This window comes from Corapipo altera, unplaced genomic scaffold, assembly GCF_003945725.1.
Source record: "Corapipo altera isolate COAL_440 unplaced genomic scaffold, ASM394572v1 268, whole genome shotgun sequence".
NCBI classification, from domain to species: Eukaryota; Metazoa; Chordata; class Aves; order Passeriformes; family Pipridae; genus Corapipo; species Corapipo altera.
In genome coordinates, this window is record NW_020884901.1 from 2,499,379 (window position 1) to 2,522,270 (window position 22,892).

General features: G+C 46.6%; 3 protein-coding genes across 3 annotated transcripts in view; 1 reads left to right on the forward strand and 2 right to left on the reverse strand.

The window, feature by feature from the left end:
* The window catches only part of LOC113950431 (centrosome-associated protein 350-like), a 20,426-nt gene extending 11,322 nt beyond the window's left edge, over positions 1–9,104 (reverse strand). Inside the window, exons 1-7 of the mRNA XM_027650291.1 lie at positions 9,095–9,104; positions 3,078–3,175; positions 2,676–2,786; positions 2,104–2,207; positions 1,467–1,600; positions 695–840; positions 399–586 (exon numbers count right to left, since the gene is read on the reverse strand). Of these exons, the coding sequence (XP_027506092.1) occupies positions 399–586; positions 695–840; positions 1,467–1,600; positions 2,104–2,207; positions 2,676–2,756 (653 nt within the window). The 5' untranslated portion in view covers positions 2,757–2,786; positions 3,078–3,175; positions 9,095–9,104. The remainder of the gene's footprint in view (positions 1–398; positions 587–694; positions 841–1,466; positions 1,601–2,103; positions 2,208–2,675; positions 2,787–3,077; positions 3,176–9,094) is intronic.
* GPSM1 (G protein signaling modulator 1) overlaps positions 830–22,892 on the forward strand; it is a 110,135-nt gene continuing 88,072 nt past the window's right edge. The window contains exon 1 of the mRNA XM_027650253.1: positions 830–1,042. The gene's annotated coding sequence lies outside the window, so the exon portion shown is untranslated. The remainder of the gene's footprint in view (positions 1,043–22,892) is intronic.
* Positions 3,235–22,068, reverse strand: CCDC187 (coiled-coil domain containing 187). The gene is made up of 9 exons (XM_027650292.1): positions 21,512–22,068; positions 19,557–19,652; positions 16,759–16,887; positions 15,702–16,444; positions 15,234–15,342; positions 15,102–15,151; positions 14,857–15,006; positions 13,427–13,591; positions 3,235–3,252 (listed from the first exon to the last, which is right to left on the reverse strand). Exons 1-9 carry the CDS (start codon positions 22,011–22,013, stop codon positions 3,235–3,237), a joined length of 1,962 nt encoding a protein of 653 aa, XP_027506093.1. The 5' UTR covers positions 22,014–22,068.

A 22,892-nucleotide genomic window follows, 5' to 3' on the forward strand; every position in this document is an offset into this window, starting at 1 on the left:
CATTGAGGGACACCCCTCACCGTCCCTGAGGGTTCCTCATCTCAGTCAGTGCTGAGGGACACCCCTCACTGTCCCTGAGGGTTCCTCATCCCAGTCAGTGCTGAGGGACACCCCTCACCGTCCCTGAGGGCTCCTCAGCCCAGTTGGCGCCTTGCACCACCCCAAAGGAGGCTGCAGTTGGAAGCTCAGCTCTGCTCTGGAGAGACTAAAACCATGCAGACTCCTCTCCTCTTCTACTATACCTACACTTGCTTTCTGAGAGACGGGTTTTATATTTGTTCTCTTTCCCTGAAAGGAAGAAAAAGAAGAAAAGTAGCCCTGGCCTGGCAGGTCTCTGGCGCTGAGGGCCCTGTCCCCGCCATGGCAGGTTTGGTGTCCTGCCCGTTGTGCCCCCTCACCGTCTCTGGTGGCCCAGCCAGGCCAGCTCAGCCCTGGCCTTCTCCCTCAGAGCCTTTTTGCGGAGCTGGAGGAGGGAGGCCTGGTGTCGAGCCCGCAGCTCCTCTCCCCTCAGGCACTGCTGCGCCAGGGCCAGGCTGAGGCGGCAGAACGGGCTGGAGCCTCCGTGGAGTGGAATGGCTGCGCTGCACTGGGGACAGAGCAGAGCGTCAGAGTCACTGATAGAGGGACTAAAAGCCAAAACCACCTCGAACTCAGAGAAAAACACCCCTCAGACTGTTCCCAGAGCTGGTGTTACCTGGCTGTCACAGCTGGCCTGGTCACTGCTCTCTCCAGAGTTGTCCCTTGCACAGGTCTCCCCATGGGGCAGAGCCACCAGAGGTGACAACAGATGTGCAGTTTGATGGTTGTGCAGTGGCTCCCTGTGATCTGCTGCCAGGGATCCTAAGGAAAGGAATTAACGTCACTATAAATGAAATATCTGTAACAGAAGGAAAAAGAGAGACCGAAAAAACCAACTCCCACAGTACAAGTTAACGTCCATTCCCAAATTCAAGGCACCTTCGCAAAGACTTGGAAGCCAGACCCATGCACTGCCCTCAGAGCCGGAGGAGTCACCCCATGGCTGTTCACTCACAGGAGCAAGGTATGAACTAAACTCTCTTTTAAGTGCAATCATGGTAAACAGGTAAAAAGGAAAAAGGGGCCCATCAATAGGGTAAATAACTCCCAGCTCCCAAGATAATTTTCTGTAGAGAGGTCCAGAGTACAAAGGGAGATCGCTGTGGTTTAGATATGGATAATGAATGTAAGTGTTTACATCAAAATTTTAAAAGTCAGTTACCAAATTTTGTTCCAGGACAGGCTGGATGGGGCTTTCATCATCCTGGTCTAGGGGAAGATGTCCCTGCCCATGGCAAGGGTTGGAATGAGATGATCTTTAAGGTCCCTTCCAACCCAAGCCATCCTGTGATTGCACATCCCAGCCCCTGGACGTTTCACTGTTTCTAATGCTGTGTTAAGAAGTGTTGTTTTCCCTCTACCACCAAATCCTTCAACTTAGCGTTCACCTTCTTGCAGCACTGAGCAATATGAACCTCTTCCTCCCAGAGGTTTTCTCTCTCCCACTACTTTGGGGTCCACTGGAGTGTGATCTCTTTCTATCTTCAATGCAGGTTGTTTCAGTGAACACATCTCTTGATTACTGAAGGTAAGAAAGAATGGAAATATTTCCTTATTGCAGTCAGAGTTACTATTTCAATTCCTACCTTTCGTAGCTAAGCCTCTGTGGAAGCTGAATCTTTTTCAAACCAGAATGCTGCTCATTTTTATGTGATGTTGAAAGTTCTAGCTGTGCAAAGGTGCCTTTCTGGTAATTGCATCCATAAGACCCTGGAAGCAATTCTCAGGTCTTTATGCCACTTTAAATGAACATAAAAATGTGCACATACAATATTCTCATTCCCACCAGGGTATATGAGGGTAATGCAAAATGAGGAAAATTATGTTGTCCCACAAGTTTCAAAGGGCCTTCTACCTTTTAAAAATGCAGCATCTCCCCCAAGATTGGAAGGTGTTAATATTATGGTTTGGGCATAAATCAGAGTAAAAGGACTGTATTGCAATTGCTTTAGTGCCCTAAATTGTTCATACAGTCAAACCACAGTCAAATCATCAGGGTGCCTCACTGCATCCTGCCTCCTGTACCTGCCAGCAGCGTGGTCACCTTCCAACCAGTGTCCTCTCCGTGTTTGCTCTGTGTGGGACAATCCTGGCACAGAAGGATCACTGCCTCTGGAGCTCCTGCACTCCTGCACACACAGAAATTATCCATAGACCTCCATGATCTTTTTGAAAGGCAGAACTTCAAAGCCTTCTTCCCTGTCTTCTTGGGAAAGCACCTCGTTGTAAATAATGCAAAGGATACTTTTTGGTCAATATTATCGTCTCACTAGTCTGTCGTGCCTGAGCAAGGATCACTGTGATTGTCTCTTGAGAACTCAAAACCTTCTCTTGATTTCACAACAAAACCAGCCATAGACACCAAAAGCTGCAGCACCTCAGTGATTTCAGACCAACACTCCAAGTGACAGTCTAAGGGACTCTGTTACCTGAGAGACCCGAGCACTTCCAAAAAGTTACCCTGATCTACAGCTTTTATGAGTTAAAAAACCTCTTTTGATTCAGGTACTCTAAGTGAGAATAAAACCCAGTGGGGATTGGAGAAACACTTTGCTGAACCTAGAGGTGTTAACCCAGGGTATGAAATGATAACTTACCTCAGAGCTGTGCTGCAGCAAGTCACTCAAAAACCTCTGGCTTTCCTGAACCTCTTGCTTTGCTTTCTCCCTCAGCACCATAAGCTGCTGTTTCTGCTGGAGCTGATGGATCTGTGTTAGGAAATGACACACCATAAATGGTGTTTTTAACCAGGTGACACAGCACCTCAAAGCTGGGGAGCAAAGGGCAGCAAGCTCCGAGAGAAGGGCAGGACAAACACTGCTTTGGTTGCAGCACAGCAACCTGTTCTTACCCACCAGAGCTACAGGAAGATCTCCAAACAGCAAATAAAGGCTGGTACCTCTCCTTTATAGCTCCCTGGGGGTTTATAAACGTGCTGCAGATCAGCTGATTATCACCTAAGCACACCTGAATCCAGGGACAGCAGCACCTTCACTGACCTTCAGTTTGTGAGCCAGCAGTAGGGAGGTTTGCCTCAAAATGTCCAGGTGGCTCCTGTGTTTGTGTTCCAGCTCTGTGTAGCTACAGTCTCCCTCACCTGCAGAAGTTTAGAAGATAGATGGTAACAGTCACCATTTAATTAAAAGAACCTGTTCTTCATTTAATGGCTGCCAGCTGGAGAAATATCAGAGTTAACCAGGGGCAGACAGTGGAACCAGATCCCTTCAGATTCCAGTTGCTGCCCTGAAAGTGTGTTTCTACACCGACAAAATCCTTTGGTATTTAAGCATTTATGAAGTGTTTTCCCAGCAGGGCTGACTTGCTGGCTCACCACTGAGGCCAGTACACCTTGGAAATAATCTGACAGTACCAAGGTATTGCCAACAGAGTTCCAGGGCATCTGTTTCTCAGCCTTCTCTGCTGCATTACCTGACTGTACTTCCCAAACGTGTCTGAGTCCTGATATATAAACAAGGGATCATCACAAGGGGAATGTGTACATTGCTCCTACTGCATTTTCCTTTTGAATCCTCCCTGGGCCTATTTTTGGAAGTGTCCCAAATCTGACATCTGCCTTTATTCCCAAAATAACTTCTCTGCATACATTTACTTCTTCTGCCATAACTGCAGAAGGAAAATGTCACTCCCTACATCCTGTCAAAAAATCTGTGAGCACGAAGTCCTGCAAGTATTGGGAAGAGGTAGAACTTGAGGGTCTATGCCAGGAAAGAGGACTGGGGAACAATTCCTGTTCTGAGCCTGAATTCCAGAGTGTGGGTTATTGTCACTCTTGGTCCCACTGCTCCTTTGCTGCACCAATGGGATTAGATCCACCAGGTACAAAAGAAAAGCTTCCCAACAGGTCATTTCTTCAGGAACTTGAGCTGCATCCCTTGTCCCCCCTCCATGTGTGCAGGGGTGCAGGCTGATTCCTCTTTTGCCACAGGGGGACAAAAACCCCTGGAAAAAAGCTTTCATTTTTAAGTGGAGATGCTTTCTTTCTTGTTCCACGGGCACCTATCTCCCTGCTCCTTCCTTATTGTAACTCCCCTGCCTGTCTTGGACACTGCAGGTGATGTAATGTTTACCAGAGATATGTTCTTGGCTGCTTTGAGCTCCTCAGATGAATTGCTCAGCTTATGCAAACAGGTCTGGTGTTTACTCTGTGCTGTGCCACTGTCACAGCAACCAGAGTCATAAATGAATTGAAGTGGGGGTCATAAATAGAAATAGGTTTGGCTTGGAAACTTGAGATAAAATCTGTGTCTCTCTCCAGATCATCTGAATCCAAATTGCCCCACGCTGCAGGATAAGCCCACAACATGCAGGGTTTGTTTTTGCTTTAAATACTGAAGGATCTTTAACACAGGAGGAGCAGAGATGTGGCCTTGTTTGCATACCAGGATGGGGTTTGTGTTTATGTGGGTGTGAGTGAAATAAAATATTAAATCTTCCAGCCTGATGCAGATTTTCTATTAGGCTGCTGCTCTGTTTTTATGAACAGCCTGACTGCACATTTCACTTACCACTGACTATGGGAGGGTTTTCTTAACCCCCTCCTTCTCAGAATCAAGGGACTGGATGAGAAATCTCATCTTTTATTTTAGTAATGGACATTTCATGGGTTTGGAGGGTGGCTGGAAAAGGCAAAATCACACTGAATTACCTAGGAATCACATGTCAAAGGAAGAGTTCATCCTTTTAGAAGTATTTTTGGTTTTAGCCAATCTTGCTAATTCTGAGGACTGATTCAGACTTTTTAATGCTGGTAGTTGCTAGAGATGATTTTGTGAAATGGCATATTTAGGAAAACTGAGTGGGTGAAAGAGCTGTTGTCTCTACAGGGAAATTTTGAAGCAATGCAATAGAGAAAAAAAAAAGAAAAGTGAACAGTTCTTCAGCAGGTAAACAGACACCACTTTCAAAAGCTCCTTCAATACTAACAAATAAGATCATTTTATTAAAAAAAAAAAAGCAAGCTAAATTTGTTGATGCTAAGTTGTCTGAGTAGCTTTTAATACTAATAGCTGGGCCACTTGGAAGTATGATCATCTATTGGGATATAGTTTAAAACCTGGCAAATATTTCTAATTTGTGCCTCAAACTGAACAATGCTATTGTTGTTCTGCTCAAAGCCTGACCACTGGTATTGATCTCGAAGTGATTAAAAAGTTTGATCTGTTTTCACTGCTTTTGAGCATAATTTTCCTAATTGTGGCTATTTCCAGATGCATTTCTTGTGTTGTAACATCCTGCATTAAAGAAAATGCCATCTGGCTAAACTTCCCATCCTTTTCTGTGATGATGAATGGCATTTTACTGCCTCCCCAGATAGCTCCAACGTGCACACACTCAGTCTTGGGAAAAAAATGCTATTTATTAAATCACTTTCCGCTGCACCTGCAGAATCTCAGTAAAGCCCTGTAGAATCTCCCTGACACATAATTAAAAAAGCCAGGCTAAAAGTCTCATTTTTCTAATCACTTGAAGCAAGGCAGAAGCATTTTACTGCTGCTTTACTCAAGGACAGCTTTTCCTCTTTCTGCCCATGTCAGCAATCAGACCAACCCAGCTATTACAAAAATACACACTTGCAACTTTAGCATGAGCACAACTTTGACTTCCTAATTCCCTGGCTGTGCAGGAATACGGGGTGCAAAGAGTCCTGAAATGCTGCTGTGGAGCAGAGCAACAGGTCCAGAAAGAATTGATCATTTGCCCCCTTTTGGGCAATCCTTCCCCTCTCCAAAATTACTGTGTTGGCTCAATTGCTTTATTATTTCAAGGTGTTGCTCAGGTAAGGGAGGTGAGTGCAACACCACCCAGCATTCCAGCCCTCTGTTAATGTGCAGGAACAGAGCTGGAGTGATGACAGGTAAATGGAGGTGCAGAAAAGAGGGCTGGTAACTCCTGATCACAGCTGAGAAACCCAGCACAGGCTGTTTGGCCCTCCTTCAGCAGGACCTGTGAGCCAAGAGCAGCCCCTGAGCAAGAGACTCTCCACTTGAAGGCTGTGCTTGTTCACTCAGGAAAATCGATGTGCTGATCTGCACCCTGGAGTACCCGGGAGAATGTGCATTTCCAGGGCTGCTGAATCAGGTTCTTCTCTCCTTTATAAATACGTCTGGTATCCCACTTGTCACTGAAGAGTAGCTGCTTACTAAACAAAGGGATTAATGTGGCCTGTGCTGCTCCTGCCCTCCACATAGTCTGTGTTTGTGTCTAAATCCTCTGGTGTGGAGGGTTGGCCCGAGTTCAGCTCCCAGCCAGATGTTGCAGCACATGGCAGCACCTCACCCTGCTGCTGCCCCTCCCGCAGAGCAGCAGGGCAGCTCCTGCTGCAGGAGATCAGGAGAGAGCTGGGCCTGAACCTGGACCCAACCACCAGCCCGAATTTCCATGGAATGGTCCTTCTGTTCCTCATCAGTTACACCAAATTCCCTCAAGTCACGACCCCATCACTGCAGACACTTCGGAGGTGTTTGCAGGCTGAGGATGGAGCTCACTGAAGCTTTGGAAGGGAACAGGAAGAGCTGCCTTAGCTCGGTGCTATCAATCAGAGCACAATTAGCTGAAACCACGCTGATACACTTCTGTGCTGATTCCACCAATTTAATCAGTTCTCCCTCTGCTAGAAGCAAGAAGGCAGCTCCCTCTAGTGATATGAGAAAATATGTCAATCAGCGGTTTAGGGGAAAGATGTTACATTGAATACATTTTCCTTGTAATTCTGGTTAAAATTCTGCATTTTAAGAATAATGGAAACACTCCATTTCCTTTCCTAATGCAAATTACTTTAAAGCAGTAGACAGGCTTAAGCTTCAACATTTAGAAAATACTCTTTTAACAGTTAATTTTGGCTTAAACTTTGTTATCTCTCCAATATTAACAGAAAGAAAGAAAGAAAAATGTCTGGTCTGATGAAATGGGATTTCTGGCTCGTTTAGTCCAGTCTGGCTCATAGGCCAATCACAAGGCTCTAGGAAGGGGCACAGGCAAAATATTGGGTTTATTTTAAATCATCTAGTTCTCTTATTTGATGGCAATACAGAAAATTGGGTACTGTGAGCTCTATTCAGGGAATGTGCTGAAGTATCAAGGAAAGTGTAGCTCATCTCCTCAGCTCCCTATGGAAGAGACCTGGTGTTCTAGCAGCAATAATGGAAAGATTTTATGTAGTGGTGTAATATGTAAACCACTTCCTTATCAGCTCACTCGGTTATACCAAGTGTTTTGCCTAAACTGATTAGAAATAAGAACTATGTGAAATACTTCCCAGTGTCTGTGGAGACTATTTTTGTTCACCACAGCATGTGCTTATAGGATTTGCAATTCTGGATCTTACACTGGCTGTGTTTAAAAAAAAAAATTCAACAGTTCGGGACAAGTTTAGTCTTACTGCAGGTAGCAAAGAGTTACAAATATTTTGTGAATATCTGCTTCTCATACTCTGCTTGATGAAGCTTGAAAATGAAATTTGTAATTTTGCCAAGTATTTTTACTACAGAAATTTTTTCACGCCTTTGGCGTAGCAGGTACAGATTAGGTGATGCAAGTACCCCTTTAAAGGTAAATATGTTTGTCTGGCAGCAGTTGTATAATCACCCCTCATTATGCTGCTCGTGCAGGGTGACTTCTGTGCTCTGTGAAAGCCCAGAACCAACTGCTGGGGTGATGCCTCAGAGCAGACAATGCGGCCCCGGCTCTGAATGCCCCGTTCCTGCTGAGGGTGGTGAACAGCCCCACTTGTGACCCATATTTCAAAGGCACATTGTCCCCGGCGTGACAGTTCTGTGCCTCATCTGCAGCAGCGTGGCCGTGGTGGAGGTGCTGCTTCACAGCCCAGCCTTGGGCTCCCAGGGAAGGTGGAGGTTTCTCCTGGCACAGACACGAGGAAGCAGTTCCTATTGTTCCTGTGGTGAATGGTGGATGGCAGGATATTTATGCCAGATCGGGCCCTTACTTATCAATAGTAAATAAATACATTGTCTTTCGCTTATGGTAAACACTTCAGACAACAGACTTGCTGTCCAACCCCAGAGGATGCCCTCCTAGTCCCTGGGGGGTAGGGAGAAGCATAGTAAACAATGCTGGCTTCTCCATCACCTCAAAATCCAATATTACATATAAAATGTTGTGGGGAAAACAATGAAGAATCCTTAATAAGAGCAAAGGCTTTTTGTAAGTACCCTCTTTGAGGAAAGGTTATCTGATCTTGTCCTTTTGTCTCGGAAAAGCCCTTAAAACAATGCACCATCTGCTCCTGTTTGGTGGAAGCAGGCAGAGATCTCTTGGTCTGCACGCTACTGTTTGTCATTTAACCCTTTCAGCCACAAACTTTCCCTTGTTTCTATGCAAACCTTTGCTCTGGGCAGAAGCAGCGATGTCCTGCACCCCAGCCCTGGCCAGCCCTGAGCTCCCTGCAGTAGATCTCTCCACTCCTCCTGCACCCTTTGGAACCCCTGTCCATGGCCTGTGCCTTGATGCCTCCTGCTGTACAGGCAGGGCAATATTTCATGCTGCTCTGATGTGGTAATTATGAAAAATTAATTGTAAGGCTCCTGGAGACCCCTGGATGAAGCTGCAAAGTGCTGGAAATGTCTCTGAGCTCAAAGGGGTTTGTTCCATCAGGGACTGTCTGTAGCTGTCACAGTGACACTGCTGAACTCACACCTGAGAGACAGCACAGCCCTGCATGGAAAAGGCAAGGAATTCCTGTTGCATTTTATGCCATTTTAATAAAAATGTCATATTATGTGTTAGACTGTAAAATGAACGTTGAGGGGACATTTTTTCATATATTCATTCTTCGCCTTCGATACGTGGAACACAAATCATCTATTTGAAATCCCTCGTCACCCCAGAAATTTTTTCAGCCCAAGCCAGAACCATCAGCAAGAATTCTCTTGCAATGAAGGAGAACAGAACATTCATCCTGTTGCAACAGCATAAGAAGCACCTTGGGAGGGCACTGAGTGACCACCGCGCTCTGACCCCCCGGGAGATGCCACCTTACCCAAGTCCTGCTCCAAGCCATCAGTCTCAGTTCTGGTGCTCAGAGCAGTGCAGGGCTGGAAGCTCAGGCTGTTTGGGATCCTCAGGCTCTCTCCAGGACACTGTTTGGGCTTTTCCTCTGGGTTCTGAACTTTCAAAAGAGTCTCACGTCGACAGTGAGCCCCCTGCGCCGAGAGTCCTCTCTGAGGGCTGTGCCAAGGTGACAACAACAATTACCGAGGTTTTGAGATCGTGCATGTGTATAAGCAACCTTCTGAACTAAAAAAAAAAAAATGGTTATTTCATTTTAACAAAACTACTAAATTTTGTCAAATGGAAACAAAAGGCTCCCTGAAAAGTCATACCTGCCAACGTACGAAATCTTCTTTTTTGTACCTTGATGTTGTCAGGAAAGCTATCAACACTCATTTTTACCTGCTCTAATTACTGCTCTGAAAGAGCTGGATATTTTCAACCTGGTGGCAAATAGAAACAACAACCTTGCAGTTTGGAAGCTTAATTTATGAGGGTTGCATTGTACAATCTGTGCCATTGTTGGGACTTGGTTGCACAATCTGAACCTTGGCAAAGAAATCTGTTTAGCAACACAAAGTACTGAGCTCTGTTCCAGTGTTCTGGGACTTGTGCTGAGCGTGGCTGTGGCCCAAGTAAGATCTGCTAGTGATATATATATTTTAATATTTCAAAACAATGCCAGCACCAAGTCCTGCAGACAAAGATCTCACCTAACTGGTTTTACTTTGTTTGGTCTGTAACTATTTGAGCTTAACTAAAAAGATTAGGAAAGAAGGTGTGAAAATGGGCATTTATTGATCAAGCCTGGGCTGAAACACATGCAGGGACACTGAGACACTGAAATGGTGACAGATGTTTTCTATTTTACAGAGAAAAATGAATGTGGAAATTTTTTTTTTTTTGTGGGCAATCAGCTTAGGGAAATCTTATTTCATTTTTCTCGTTAATAAGCTTTTCTTTGTTTTTCATGACCCAGAAACTGCTAAAACGATTAGAACAGCTTCCACTAACGCATCTTGGATGTATCCTCCAGAAAGTGGGAGCAAAGGTGGATGAGAGAGAAAGAGAAGAGGAAACAGGGATTTCTTAAAAAGCTGTTCTAATATTCATTGGGCAAATGCGCTGAGTTTTGCCTCTGCATTTGTGTTTTGACAGTTTTTTAGTCGCTGGGGGTTCTTTTGGCTCTGGAGAAATGCCTACTACTGTTTGAGGAGACTGATGCCAAGGTTTAAATCCAAGCCTGCCTCTGTCCTGGGAAGGACACCAGTGGAAGTCAATGCAGATTCTATAGAAAATATTTGCTTTACACAGGAGTGGTCAGCAACACTTGTCCTCCAGACACAGCCAGCTCTGCAGTGGGCACAAACCAGCACAATTCCCAGAGGAGGGAATTGGGTTTGCACCAGCTAAAGAGAAAGTGTTATTTGGTCCACAGGAGGAGACAGAGCTGTGATCCAACTGTTTCAGCCCTGAGCCTGCCCAGAGCGCTTTCAAATCTAAATTTATGGCCAAAGTGTTGTGATTTTTTTTCACTTACAGAGGTAAGTGAAACCAAGTAAGGATGGGATTGCACACATGTTTCCTGGCAGTTTGGAGAATTCCCATCAGTGAGTCATTTGCATCAGCAACAAACCTCCGTCAGCCGCCCCTGCGACTGCAGGGCAGCCGTGCATGAAATGGGAACATTTCTTATGGCAACAGGCACCTGTGGGATTTCTTGCATGGAGTTGCTGTTTTCAGAGCTATAATTACACATGTAAACAGAAAACTGTTCCGTTGAAAGTGGCTGTGGAGAAGGTCGTGTCCAAGAGCGCCGGGTTTGCGGCACTGGATGTTTTGTGTTTGTGAAGAGACCAGCAAACAGTCAGTTTTAACAGGTGGCTTTGTTCAGATGAACTCTTGGAGCCAACTGTGAATTCGTAACTTATTATCAGTGGTAGGAACAGTGGAAGTCAGAGCATTACCCAATTCAGCTGATTTTACCATCACATTTTCTAACTCAGCTACAGCCACAAGGGTGATGAGCTTTACAGACACAGCACTGTCCCCTCCTGGAGCAAAGCCCAGGGAAGTTTTCTGTGCAAGTCAAAAGACAGGCTCCCTTCACTCCCTACCCCCACATGGAGTTCATGGACTCACAGTGCAAATGTTCCTGGAGCAGGAGATATCATGACCCTGGAAAGTTCCTCAGCCACCTCCTTTGGTGACTGGGGTGACTGAGGAACTGAGGTGACTGAGGTAACCGAGGTAACCGGTGCTCCCTCACCACATGGCTTTCTGTCTGATCTCATCTGTGTGCCCTCAGTGGGAATCAGTTGATAATGGATCAGCTTCAGGAATAACCTGATGACAGGAGCCTCACCATGTCCCTGCCATGTGCTGCCCACTGGTTTGTGCCAAAGGACTTATCCTCTTTTCCTTCCTGTGAGGGTGCAGGCTCCAGGAAAGGTGCAAAATTAGACCGTAGATAATATGAAAATAAAAGCCAAGGACAAAAGCCAGGCTTTTACTCTGACCTTTGTATTATCCACTTTATCAGTAGCTAAGAAAGGTTAGACATGGGGTGGTCTTGCATTGTATTGTCCCCTTACTGTCCCTGCTGCATCAAAGGAGCCCTCAGCCCACAAGGAGATGAGTCTGGAGTCATTCACAACAGAGCAACACTTTCCACTTCTAATCTCTAAATACAGCAATATTTTATCTGCAAGTGGCTCTCCTCATCTTTTGGAGCAGCACTTGCAACAGGGTTGTGATTTATGGTTGGAGAGGTTTTATTGGTGGGTTTTTTTTGCTCTGAAGACTTTCTTTGCCTCGGCTGCTCGAACACACGGGAGCTTTGCTTTCTCAGTAATTGCATTGTTCAGGAGATCAGTGCAATCTGTCTTATTTCCACTTGCTCTGATGCTTGTCCCTTACAGCTGGGGGGTTGTTCCCATTGGGGCCCAGGGGGTTCTGCCCCTACTGCCATTGCTGTGAATTAGGGTTGCAGAGAAGCACGACAAGAATGATGGACCCCAGGACTGGTGCTCTGTGCTCCCCCAGGTGCAGTGCAGGCACAGCTCTGACTCTCTCCACTGCACACTCTGAGTGCCCAGTGCTCATGTTTTATACATTTGCCATCTCCTGTGACAGAACAGCTCCATAATCCTTGCAATGATCTCTCAGAGCAGAAATCACCCCAACCTTTGTGAGTGTGGTAGTTGTGCACAAAGAACAGGGGTTTAACTCCTGGTAATTCCAGTAATTACAGTTCATAACTTTGGTAAGCTGAGCTGTCTGGGCTTATCTCTCCAATTTTCATTTTCCTCGTCTTTACTTTTGCGCTGTAAAGCTGTAAACAATCTTCTTAAAAAGAATGCTGAGCTTAATATCCCACCTTCACTTAAAAAACCACAACATGCTCTTTTTCCCACTACAGCTCGGTGCAGGTAGGTTGGCACAGTCAGCCTGGCTCCAGCAGAGTGCCCATGGAGCAGAGCCAGCCCATCCCTGCCTGGCAGGATCCCACAGCACCAACACCTCGTCCCTCTTCTGAACAGGATGTTTGGGACATGGTTGCCAGTTTGCTGCACATATGTCCTTTCTTTGGTAATGCCTGTCCAGGTCATATGTAATCTTCAGGGCTCAGGGGATTTACTGTCTCAGGGAAGATGTTTCTGTAGGGATGTGTGGCCCCTCAGGGGGCTCTGGCTTTGTCCTTCTCCGTGGCTGGGCAAGGCATGTTCTGACACCTGCAGGTGTTGCCTAAAATCAGAGAAATAATTCTCTGGACAATTTTTGAGTAGTGATTGTGTCTGAACTAACACGTCCCTTCACAGTCCCTCCTGTCACCAGACATGACCCACCTGGGGCAGTTACACAAATATGTCTTTGCCCTCTAAGACACAGGCTAAATTCAGAGAGGTTTATATCGACCGCCATCTACATTAAATATTTAATTAAGGCAGGCTGAAAACAACCCGCGTTAATCTAATCCATTTTTCTAAATTTCCTACTTCCAAACCTATTTTCCTCAATCATCCCCACGCTCTGACCCCTGCTTTCTCCAGGTGCCCGCAGGGACCCCCGGCCCGTCCCGCGGCTGCCGGAGCCCTCCGGCGGAGGGAGGGAGGAACGGCAGGAGAGAGAGGAATCCGACCAGGAATGCGGGGATACATCGGTCCAGGGGAACACACAGACCCCTGGGGATCCACCGGACCCGGGAATCTATCGGACCCGAGGGATCCACGGCTCCCAGGGGATTCACAACCCCTGGGGAACCCACAGACCCCGGGGCAAGCATCGGTCCCGGGGCACCCACAGCCCCTGGGGAACTCACCGCCCCCAGGGGATCCATCACTCCCAAGGGATCCATCACCGCCCCCAGGGCACCCACAGTTGCCGAGAGATCCATCGCCCCCGAGGGATCCACGGCCCCCGGGGTATCTCCAGCTTCCATGGGATCCACCATCACTTGGGAACCCACCGGCCCCGGGAGATCCACCTGCCACAGGGAACCCACGGCTCCCGGGGAACCCAACCCCTCCGGAGGATCCACCGCCCCCATGGCACCCACAGCTCCCGGGGATTCCCCGGCCCCGGGGCTGCCCCCGCTCCGGGGGGAAGGGGAAGGCAGCGCTCTCACGGGCAGGCGGGCAGGGCTGGGCTGCACCGAGAGACAGCTCCCCTTCTGCTCCCAGCACTCCCTCCTGGGGCACAAATCCAGCTCCATCTCTCTAAAACTTCAGCCCAATGTTCCTCATTGATCCACCAACTCCCTAGAAATAGGTGGTTTCCCTCTTTTAGTTTGTGCCCTACGTGGAAATTCTCTGGGTAAGCAGCACAGAGCTGTCTGCTCCGTGCAGAATTGGTGCTATTTATTTTAAGTGTGTGTGTGTGTGCGGCACATTCAGCAGAGAATAATATATCCAGGTTTGTTTACCTTCCAGAGAGGAATCTGTGAGCTGGAGAGGCTGGGCTGGTTATTGGCTTTTCATGCAGTAGGCTCCTGTCCACCTCGGGGCCCTTACTCACAGGGAAACCTTTTAAAAAGACAAATGAAGGCATTTAATAAATATGCTCTTTGTAGAAATGAAATGGCCCAAGCTCTGGCATCTATTCACTGCCTCCTTATGTGTGAGCACTTAACTTCTATATAGCTCTTCTTATCCACAGATTTCCAAGTACATGGGGTTAGGCTCATAATTCCTTTCTTTTGGGAATTAAGATATAGTTTCACAGGTGCAGTGAGAGGAAAGTAAAGTCTAGAAGACCCAGTACTCAAGGATTTTCCAAGACACAACACTTCCAATAGCCCAAGGCAGATGAGGATTAACCACTGCTTTGTAGCTTTGAAAGACTGGGGCAATGGCACCTGAGTCTCCCTGTTGCATCATTTCATGATTTACCTTGCAATGTGTTGCTCAGGTCTCCCCCAGTGCTGAGGTGCCTCTGTCCTGCTCTGTGAGTGATCCAGGGTAATTCTTCTCTCCCAGCACTCCCACCAGGCAAAAGAACAAGCATTTCCTTCTGTCTGTCCAGGGCTGTTGATCCCTCAGTGCTACCCCCAAGTCCAACCCTGTCCAGTCCATGAAATCCCCTGTTGGATGACACACGGAGCACATTGGGATCAACAGCATCCAGGAGCATTTGTGCAGTCAGTGTCCTGTCTTCCTTGTTCCTAGAAGTCTCAAGTTCTGGGACAGAAGAAGACTCATTGCAAAGGTCCAGAGCTGTCTGTGCCCATGCTTTGTCAGCAGAGTCTCTAACCCAGCTTGCTGCACTCAGCCTCTTGGTTGCCACGTCAATCTTTTCTTCAAGCTCCTTGGATAGACTGTGAATGGCTTTCACTCGCTCCTGTTTGCTCCTGTAAGGAGAAAGTCCAGAAGTCCAGTCCTTGGAGGAAGGTTTTGCATCTTTCTGAGGAGGGGAAAAGCTCAGAGATGAATGCAGAGCTGGGGGAGAGCAGTCCCTCAAGTCTTCACATCTCAGAGGACTGAGAAAGCAGCATTCACATTCCAGTGGTGCTGGAGGAGATAATGCCCCTCCTTTTTGAAGTTGATTCCTGTTTTAAAAAAAAAAAAAAGAGAGAGAGAAATATGAAATATGTCTGCAGTGTGTTCTGAGAAAGAGGCTTTCTAGGATGCTTTTGAAGTCTGAGTACCTGCCTCCATGATCTTTATGTAATAGAGGACAGGATGCTTCATCCACCCAGGCCATGGAACTCCTCTCCCGGATTCCCCCACTGGTTTGCTCCTGAAAGAGAAGAGCCATCAGTGTAAGCATTGAACAGATGACATCAGGAGGGTAATATCTGGCTTTTGTTCCACTTAATAATTGACTCGTGTAACTGGCAAACTGCTCATACCACACAGCAAACCTGTTCTTTCAGCTCAGGCAATGGAGATTTCCAGGTTTTTGGCCCTGAAGTCGAGGTTTCAGCCCTACTAATAAGCCCAGCAGTTCTTGCCATAATTACAAATTAATTGCACCATTTTTCTAGATAAAACCTTTTCTCCCTGACACCTCAAAGCATTTGAATGAAGTGTTTCATGTCCTACATGGTGCTGATCAAGATTGGAGGGGTTTCAATGTGCCACTCCTGGAGGACTTACCTGCTCAAGCTCACCCTGAGGATTTCCTGTTGCAGAAGCTGTTTTCCCAATGAACTTGTGCATCTGGTCAGGACCTGATTTCTTCCCAATGGCTTCTCTCTGTTTCCTGTACACCTCTTGCAATCTCTTCTTCCTCATCTCTGCAGCCTCCACCAAGGACTTTTTCTCCTCAAGGAGTTTTTTCTTTCTTTCTTCCTTTTTGCGATACATGAATTCCCGCACAGTTTCGGGGCCGTAGGGGTGAGGTTTTTTGAGGTTTACCCTCCTCTTTGAAGGGTTCTTAAGGTTTTCTTTCTCAGATCCTCTCTGTGCAGGGCTGCTCAAGCCTTTCTGTCTCTGAGGAGATGCACTTTTCCCTCTGCTGCAGCTTCCTGAGGTGCTGGTCTTGGCTCCATCTTTCATTAATGAAGGTTTTATCCTTTCCCCACTGAAGGCAGAGGGAGTTATGCCCCAAAGTCCAGGTGAAGGAGAATGGATCCCTAAGGATTGCTGCAGAACATTCCCTAGGGATCCCTTTCCTTTTACAGTATCTTTTGGGAGCCTGGTATGTCTGCTTTCATCATGGAACTGGCTTTGGAAGTGGAGGTCCCTGAGTGCTTGGTTGGTATCCTCAGCTGGTGCATTGCTGCCCCTTTCCACAGCCTTGCAGCTTTGGAATTCAGGGCTCTTCCCTGCAGCTTCACTTCCCTTGTGTCTCCAGCTGTTTTCCATCGCTGGCATTGCCACAAATCCTCTATCAAGTTCTGTAGGAAACATTTGGAAACAACAGTGGTGTTATTACTCCAGAGAGTATCAATTCCTGTATCTGTCATGTGCATCTCAAAACCTGCTCTAGGTCTGAGCACTATTTTCAGGTGTTGTAAAACCTGTGACATTCAAGGGAGAAGATAAATCTAATCTGTAAAGGTGAAATTTGAAGTGGTCAATTGTTATTGCAAGAGTCATTAAAGGAAAAGGTGCTCAGAAGGGCCTGGAAACCTTTTGTTTCTCTCAGGTTTGATAAAACACTTTTTTTGTGTGTGCCAAAACACCCAGTGTTGGAGGGAAGCAGCTGTACCGAGGGTGTTTGCTGTGCTCTGCTCTGCAGCTCTGCTCCTCAGATTTGGAAATTCAGGGGGTCGACCAAGCAACTTTCTGGCCAACTTCTGACCTTCTCTCCATGCAGAAGCACCAGGTAGCTTCACACCTGAAATACAGCATTTGTATTGAATTATTCTATGATTACTCTATTATTCTATGATTAGCCCCCAAATGTTCTTTGAAAGAGAATTGTAACTCTATTAAGTCTTTATTTGGGTACCAGCACATTTGAGAACTGGACAGAAAGGGGAAAACAAAATTATTCTTTTCCTTGTGATTACTTCAAACTCACTAGAGCAAACTAATTCATTTTTAAAGTGGTGAGACTCAGCAGGATGTGGTGTGGAAGGATCAATGAACGACACGGGATGAGGGACAATGTATAATGCAGATATAAATGATGCAGAACGAGGCACAAACAAATTACTGCTGCCTAATAGGCGGTGTCATATAATAGACAACATTTATCACTGTTTTACTTCATAATTTCAGGTTGCATTCACAGCATGCCAATACTTGCACAATTATGTATTTATTGCAAACACTTCTCCAGCTCAAGGTGACCAAACAGGTACTTAGTTGGGTTTTGCATGGAAATCCTTCCTCCCCCCAGATTCTCTCCCAATTAAAATATTCAAGCTATTTTTTTTCCTAGGAAATATTTTACTCTTAAATCAGTTCAAAGATGTGTTTCAGTGCTCTGAGTCAGGCTTTTCCAGCTTCTCTTCAGTAACTTGTCTGTGTGTTGTGGCAGCATCTCTGAGTCAGGGAAGCTGTTGGACATGAAGAACTTCCAGAGACTGACTGGTCAGTGGGATTGCCCTGAGATTCCCCTGTGCTTTGGGAACAGCTGCAAGGCAACATCTCCTCTGTACCATGGCCACTGATGGAGTCAGAGCCATTTACTTCTATTTTTTAACTTGCAGCAGCCCCTGAAGTGCTCTGGAGGCTCATCTGGATTGTGGGTTTAGGTCGTGTCACAAGGGGAATGATGTTTTTCAGACAAGGAAGAGCTTCACTCTCTGTGGGGCTGAAGTCACTTCCTACAATCCCATGGAATTCCTTGGGAAGCTCTCAGAGTATGAAGCACTAGATCTGTGCAGTTTGGTGTGTGACAGCAGCAACATGGATGGAATTGCCAGAGCCTGTTGGGCTCAGGAGGGCTGGGATCCATCCGTGTCTTTAAGGAAACACTTGCTGGATCACTTTGTTTCCCAGTTTAGCAGAACTAAAAACTAAGGGTGCACTTATTTTGTACACTCTTAGTTTCTCTGAACACACCAAACCAATGTATAGACCTAACAATCTTTGCTTCACCGTGATGTTTGATTTCAATTAAATCTCTTTTTTATCTGCACAGTGTTCATTAACTACAGAAACTATGATGCTAAAGTTCAAGAGCAGCTGCATTTCTGATGAGAACAGTTAATAGAAGAAAATCTTTTGATTTAAATATTCTCCTGGGTGAGTTTTTTCCCCCCCTACCTATGAACAGATGAATATTTTATAGCTGTTGTGACTTAATTTTTTGTTAACTACAGCAAATTTATAATTCATCAAATTCCTGAGTACTCTGGCTCTGACCCCTGCCCCTCATTCATCTCTTTGTAGCCCTGCCTTGGCTCCTTCCCTGACAGAAACTAATAGCCAATAAAGACACCATGACACTGGCAGTTACAATGATGAATGCTTCACGTGGCATGGTCTTATTATGACCCACTCTCAGAGGAAGATCAAGCCATTTTTCAAACAATCCATTAAAACAAAAAAAAAAAAGGAGGGAGAAGGAAATTATTACATATTTCATGCATTTTAAATCATACTTAGGTAGTAGAGCACAGGATGTAACTATGCTCATAATTCCATCTACTTGGTTTTTTTTCTTTCACTCAAGTTACTTCCCTGGTACCTTGGCTGGTGTGAAGTACAACCCACAGCACTTCCACTCTTTGCCTTGTTCCCCACAAAATCTGAATGCAACCACTTTTACTCAAAGTAATAGCCTTAAGTGGGTAAAATGGCACCAGATATTCAAATCTGCCCTCAGACCTCTCAAATAAAACTGAGAACCATCAACTGAGATTCCTGTTCCCACTGTCGACTTTGTAGTTAGTTCTGGACTATTCATCTGACTTTTCACACCTTGTTTGGCAGGACCTCCCTGCCTTTGGGGGCACTCAATTCATCAGGGAACACAGAACTGAACAGGTGACAGACAGTTCTTCCCACTGAGGACATATGACTTATTTTTCACTTCTGATGATTTTTAATCCTGGCGGGTCTGGCATTCAATTGCTGCAGGCAGTGGTGTGACAGATTGTCACAAGTAACACAGGCTGGTTTTTGGGTGATGCCCATGGGCACAGAGGGTGCTTGTGGCAAATTCTGCCCATGGAGTGGCTGGGGGTTTTGTGTGGAAGGGACTTGCCAAAGAGTACCCAAAAGTCCAGTGACAGAAAGTTGGATTGGGTGGCCACTCTAACACCTCATTTTGGGGGCCTCAGCACGATTCACCTGCAGCTCACCCAGAAATTCAGCCTTTTCACCTTGTGCTGCCAGGAGTCATCTTCTACCTCCTGGAATGAGTGATGGTTCCTTCACTGATTTTCTTTGGTACCTGCTCATATAACCTGCTGGGTCCTTGGCTGTGGATCCCAGGATTTGGTGTTATTTAACAACCAGCAGTAAATTTTGGCGGGTGAGTTTCCAGATGCCACCAGCTTCCAGTAGTTTTGTCCATCAGACCATCTAATTTCTCATGATTTTCATCCTTACCTTTCCCTCCTGTTTTTTTCAGAAGAGAGGATTTGGGTGGAGGCTGCCTCTGGCTTTGCGTTTGGATTCTCTGTGCTGAGCTTCTCTCTCTTTGGTCTTTAATCAGGATGGGAAAATAAAACACAGAAAAAAATTAGTGTGCAGCTAAAATCAAACTTCAGACATGACTGCTGAACCCAACAAACCAATCCCAGTCCCATTCCCTTGGAATGCAAAAGCAAGGAGTCTTTTTAATGAAGCTGGTCACCAAACAAGCAGGACTCTTGGGGTTTTTTTGTGGTACAGATGTCCCAGCAAAGCAAGCATTGGCCTGGATTCATTCCTGAGGTTTTATCCATGACCCTGTCTATCCATACAGCATGGCCCTGACCTAACTGGTACATCCAGTGGGTGCAGTGGGACCCCTTCCCTTTGGTACCTCTGGAGATCCATTCTAACAAACACTGGATGCTTGGGCAAGTTGCCTCTAACAAGCTGTGATGTTACCTCATTGCTAACCTGGGGTCTTGGGTGCTTTTTTATAGCCCCTTCCTTGTCCAGGGATGATTAGTCCCTTTCTGCCTGGCCTTCTGTGCCCTTCATCAGGCAAGGAGAGAGCAGACCTCAGGTTCAGAGCACTGAAACCAAGACAATCAGGGTATTGAGACCCGTCAGGGCTCCCAGGAGCTGTGCAGATGCTGGTGCCCAGCAGCACTGAGCTCGTGGATGTGTGAAAGGCAGAAGTGGCTCCCTGGGCTGCACTGCAGGTGTGTGACACAGGGATTATCTGGCCAAGCAGCTGTGACACACTTTTTTCAGTGGTAGAGTACAGGGAGACAAACTGAACTAGATGCATCAGAACTGAGTGCCTGGAGCTGCTAATCCTCAGCCTCACGGGCTGCCTCTGCTGTGCAAGTTGAATGGTTTGTCTGGCAGTTCCCTGACTCAGTTACATAAAATGATCTGGGTTAAAAACAAAACTAGCCTTCCCTTGGGATGTTCAAAAGAGGCTCAGCCCGGATTGTGGCTTTGGCTTCTGGGTATTAGGAGGGGTTACATGACAGAAAGCACTGCCTGATGCAGCTGGAAAGGGGAGGTGGCAGCAGGGATGTCTGGCTCCCACAGACCCCAGGGGAGCACCAAAACACACCTCCAAACATCACTGTAAAAGGTGACAGGGAGCAAATCCAAGGGAAATGCCTGTGGAAGTTGGTGGTGTGTGACAGGGATGCCAGCACCCAATGAATTAACACTAATGCTATTACAGCAATAAGATTTATTATGTGCAGCTTTTCAGCTCCTCTCCTCTAGTCCCACATTCCCTCAGTAATCCCCCTTGGCTGAGGAGGTTGCTGGGCTCTCCCCAGGCAGGCCTTGCTCCCAGCTCCATGCCTTGCTCACAGCAATCTGAGATCTTAAACCACACTAAACTAAGGTGACAGCTGTACATGGAGGGTTCTTCAGCCCCAAATTTAGCAGCAGAGCAGGATAAGGAGAGTCTAATAATATTTGCTTTCAGATCCACAGTGGTTCCATTGAATGAACTGTCAAATCCCCTGTAATGCCTCTGAACTGCACAATTCCTGCTTTAAATACCTGTGATGCCTCTGCACTACTGTACTGCTGTGTCCCATTCCATGCTTTACATGTGGCAAAAGGATGTGGGAGGAAAGGGGAGAAAACAGATTTGCAGCAAATTCTTTACTATTCTGTGGAAAGAAATGAATGAATTTGTGCATGCTGGGGGAAGCAAATCCAGTGGAGAAGTGACCTCAGGAGGGAGCAGGGTGGGATGGACAGCCCAGGGAGGTTTGTAGCTGCAGAAGTAAATGGATTTATCACAAGAACATGGGTGATGCCCAACATGGACCAAAGGTGGGGGGGAAGCTGTGTGGGAAGTTATTCAGCTGTGCCAAAGCTCTGCTGGGTAACGCACAGTTCCAGCCTTTCTCCATGGATCCCAGACTACTACTGACCTCTGTAAGCTGGAGCAGCAGGAGCAGAGCCCACCCTGCACACCTTTCTCTTCAGGGCTCTTTTTGGCAGTGGCTCTTTAGCAGAAATCAGGGGCTTCTGCTCCCAGGGTCCTGCTTGCTGCCTTTGCTTCTGCTCCTGAATCTTCTTCTTGAGTTGCTCCAACTTATTTTGGGGTGATTTTTTCCACAGCTCTTCCAGCTTCTGCTCACTGGCCTTGCTGGCTGGTGAAAGGTGGTCCATGGGGATGTTGCTCCAGCTGCCCCACGGGCAGAATGACCTGCTCCCTGCAGGGGAGTGAGGTGGGTGATGCACGGAGCAGGGAGGTCTTTGCTGCTGTGCTGTGTGACCTCTTGAATCTGCCTGATCCCCGAAATTGTCCCTTCTTGGTCTGCACAGGCTCTTTGCAGGAGCCCATGGCCCAGCTGTGCCTTCCACAGCCCAGCTCCTGGAAGGGCTGGAAGGTGCTGAGTGTGAGGCTTCCCTGAGGGACAGAGGGATCATTCTGGAAGGGGCAGAGATCACAGCAGGGCTCTCAGGCAAACAGGTCTGTGACCAGGCAGGGCTGACCTTTCTAAGGAAAAAGAAAACCAAGAGTGAACATGTAGGATGTGTTATTAAATTGGTCAGCACACTGACATGAATGACTGCTGAGTTTCTACAATATGCTCTGATGGTGATCTCAGTGTCTCCACAGGATCAGCATTTTGCCAGTTACCAGAAGTCTGGCAAACAAAGATAATCTTTGGGAAGTAAAATGCAAACAATGGTCTGATAAGAGTAATTATGAGCATGGGCAGACAAACACAGAGCTGATGTCAGGGATTGCCTTCCTCCAGTGTCTTGTTGTCAGCATTTCTGAGGGTGAAATTGGTGACTTTTTGTTTCTTTTTTTTTTCCTAATAAACAATAATGTGCTAAACTCTTTCTAAAGTCCTGCATCCCAGAATTTTAAATCCCTCTATGTGTGGTTTCATCTCTTCATCCCCCAAGTGCTGTACTTTCAGGTTACTGTTTACCTCTGAGCTGGAGGAATCTCACTGCTCTTTTTCTCACTCAGAGCTGTCTCATCTTTGTTCCTCTCGCCATCTACAGCACAGCAAAACCATGTCAATGGCAGAAATGCTCCTTAACCACTCAATTCAAACAGCTCCTTTTACTGGGGACTATTCCCCCACCAAACCTGGCCCTTTGGACACCTGGGTAACATTTCATTCCTTTCTAGGGAAAGATCCTGCCAGAATTGCAGTTCTGGGATGGAAAGGTGAGAGTTTGGTGTAAAAATCTCTGTGTGGGCTCTGTCTGTGCCACCCAGGGCAGAGGGAGGATTTGTCACCAGCTTGCACAGAAACCTGTGCTGCCTTTAGCCCCCTGTGTCCCAGG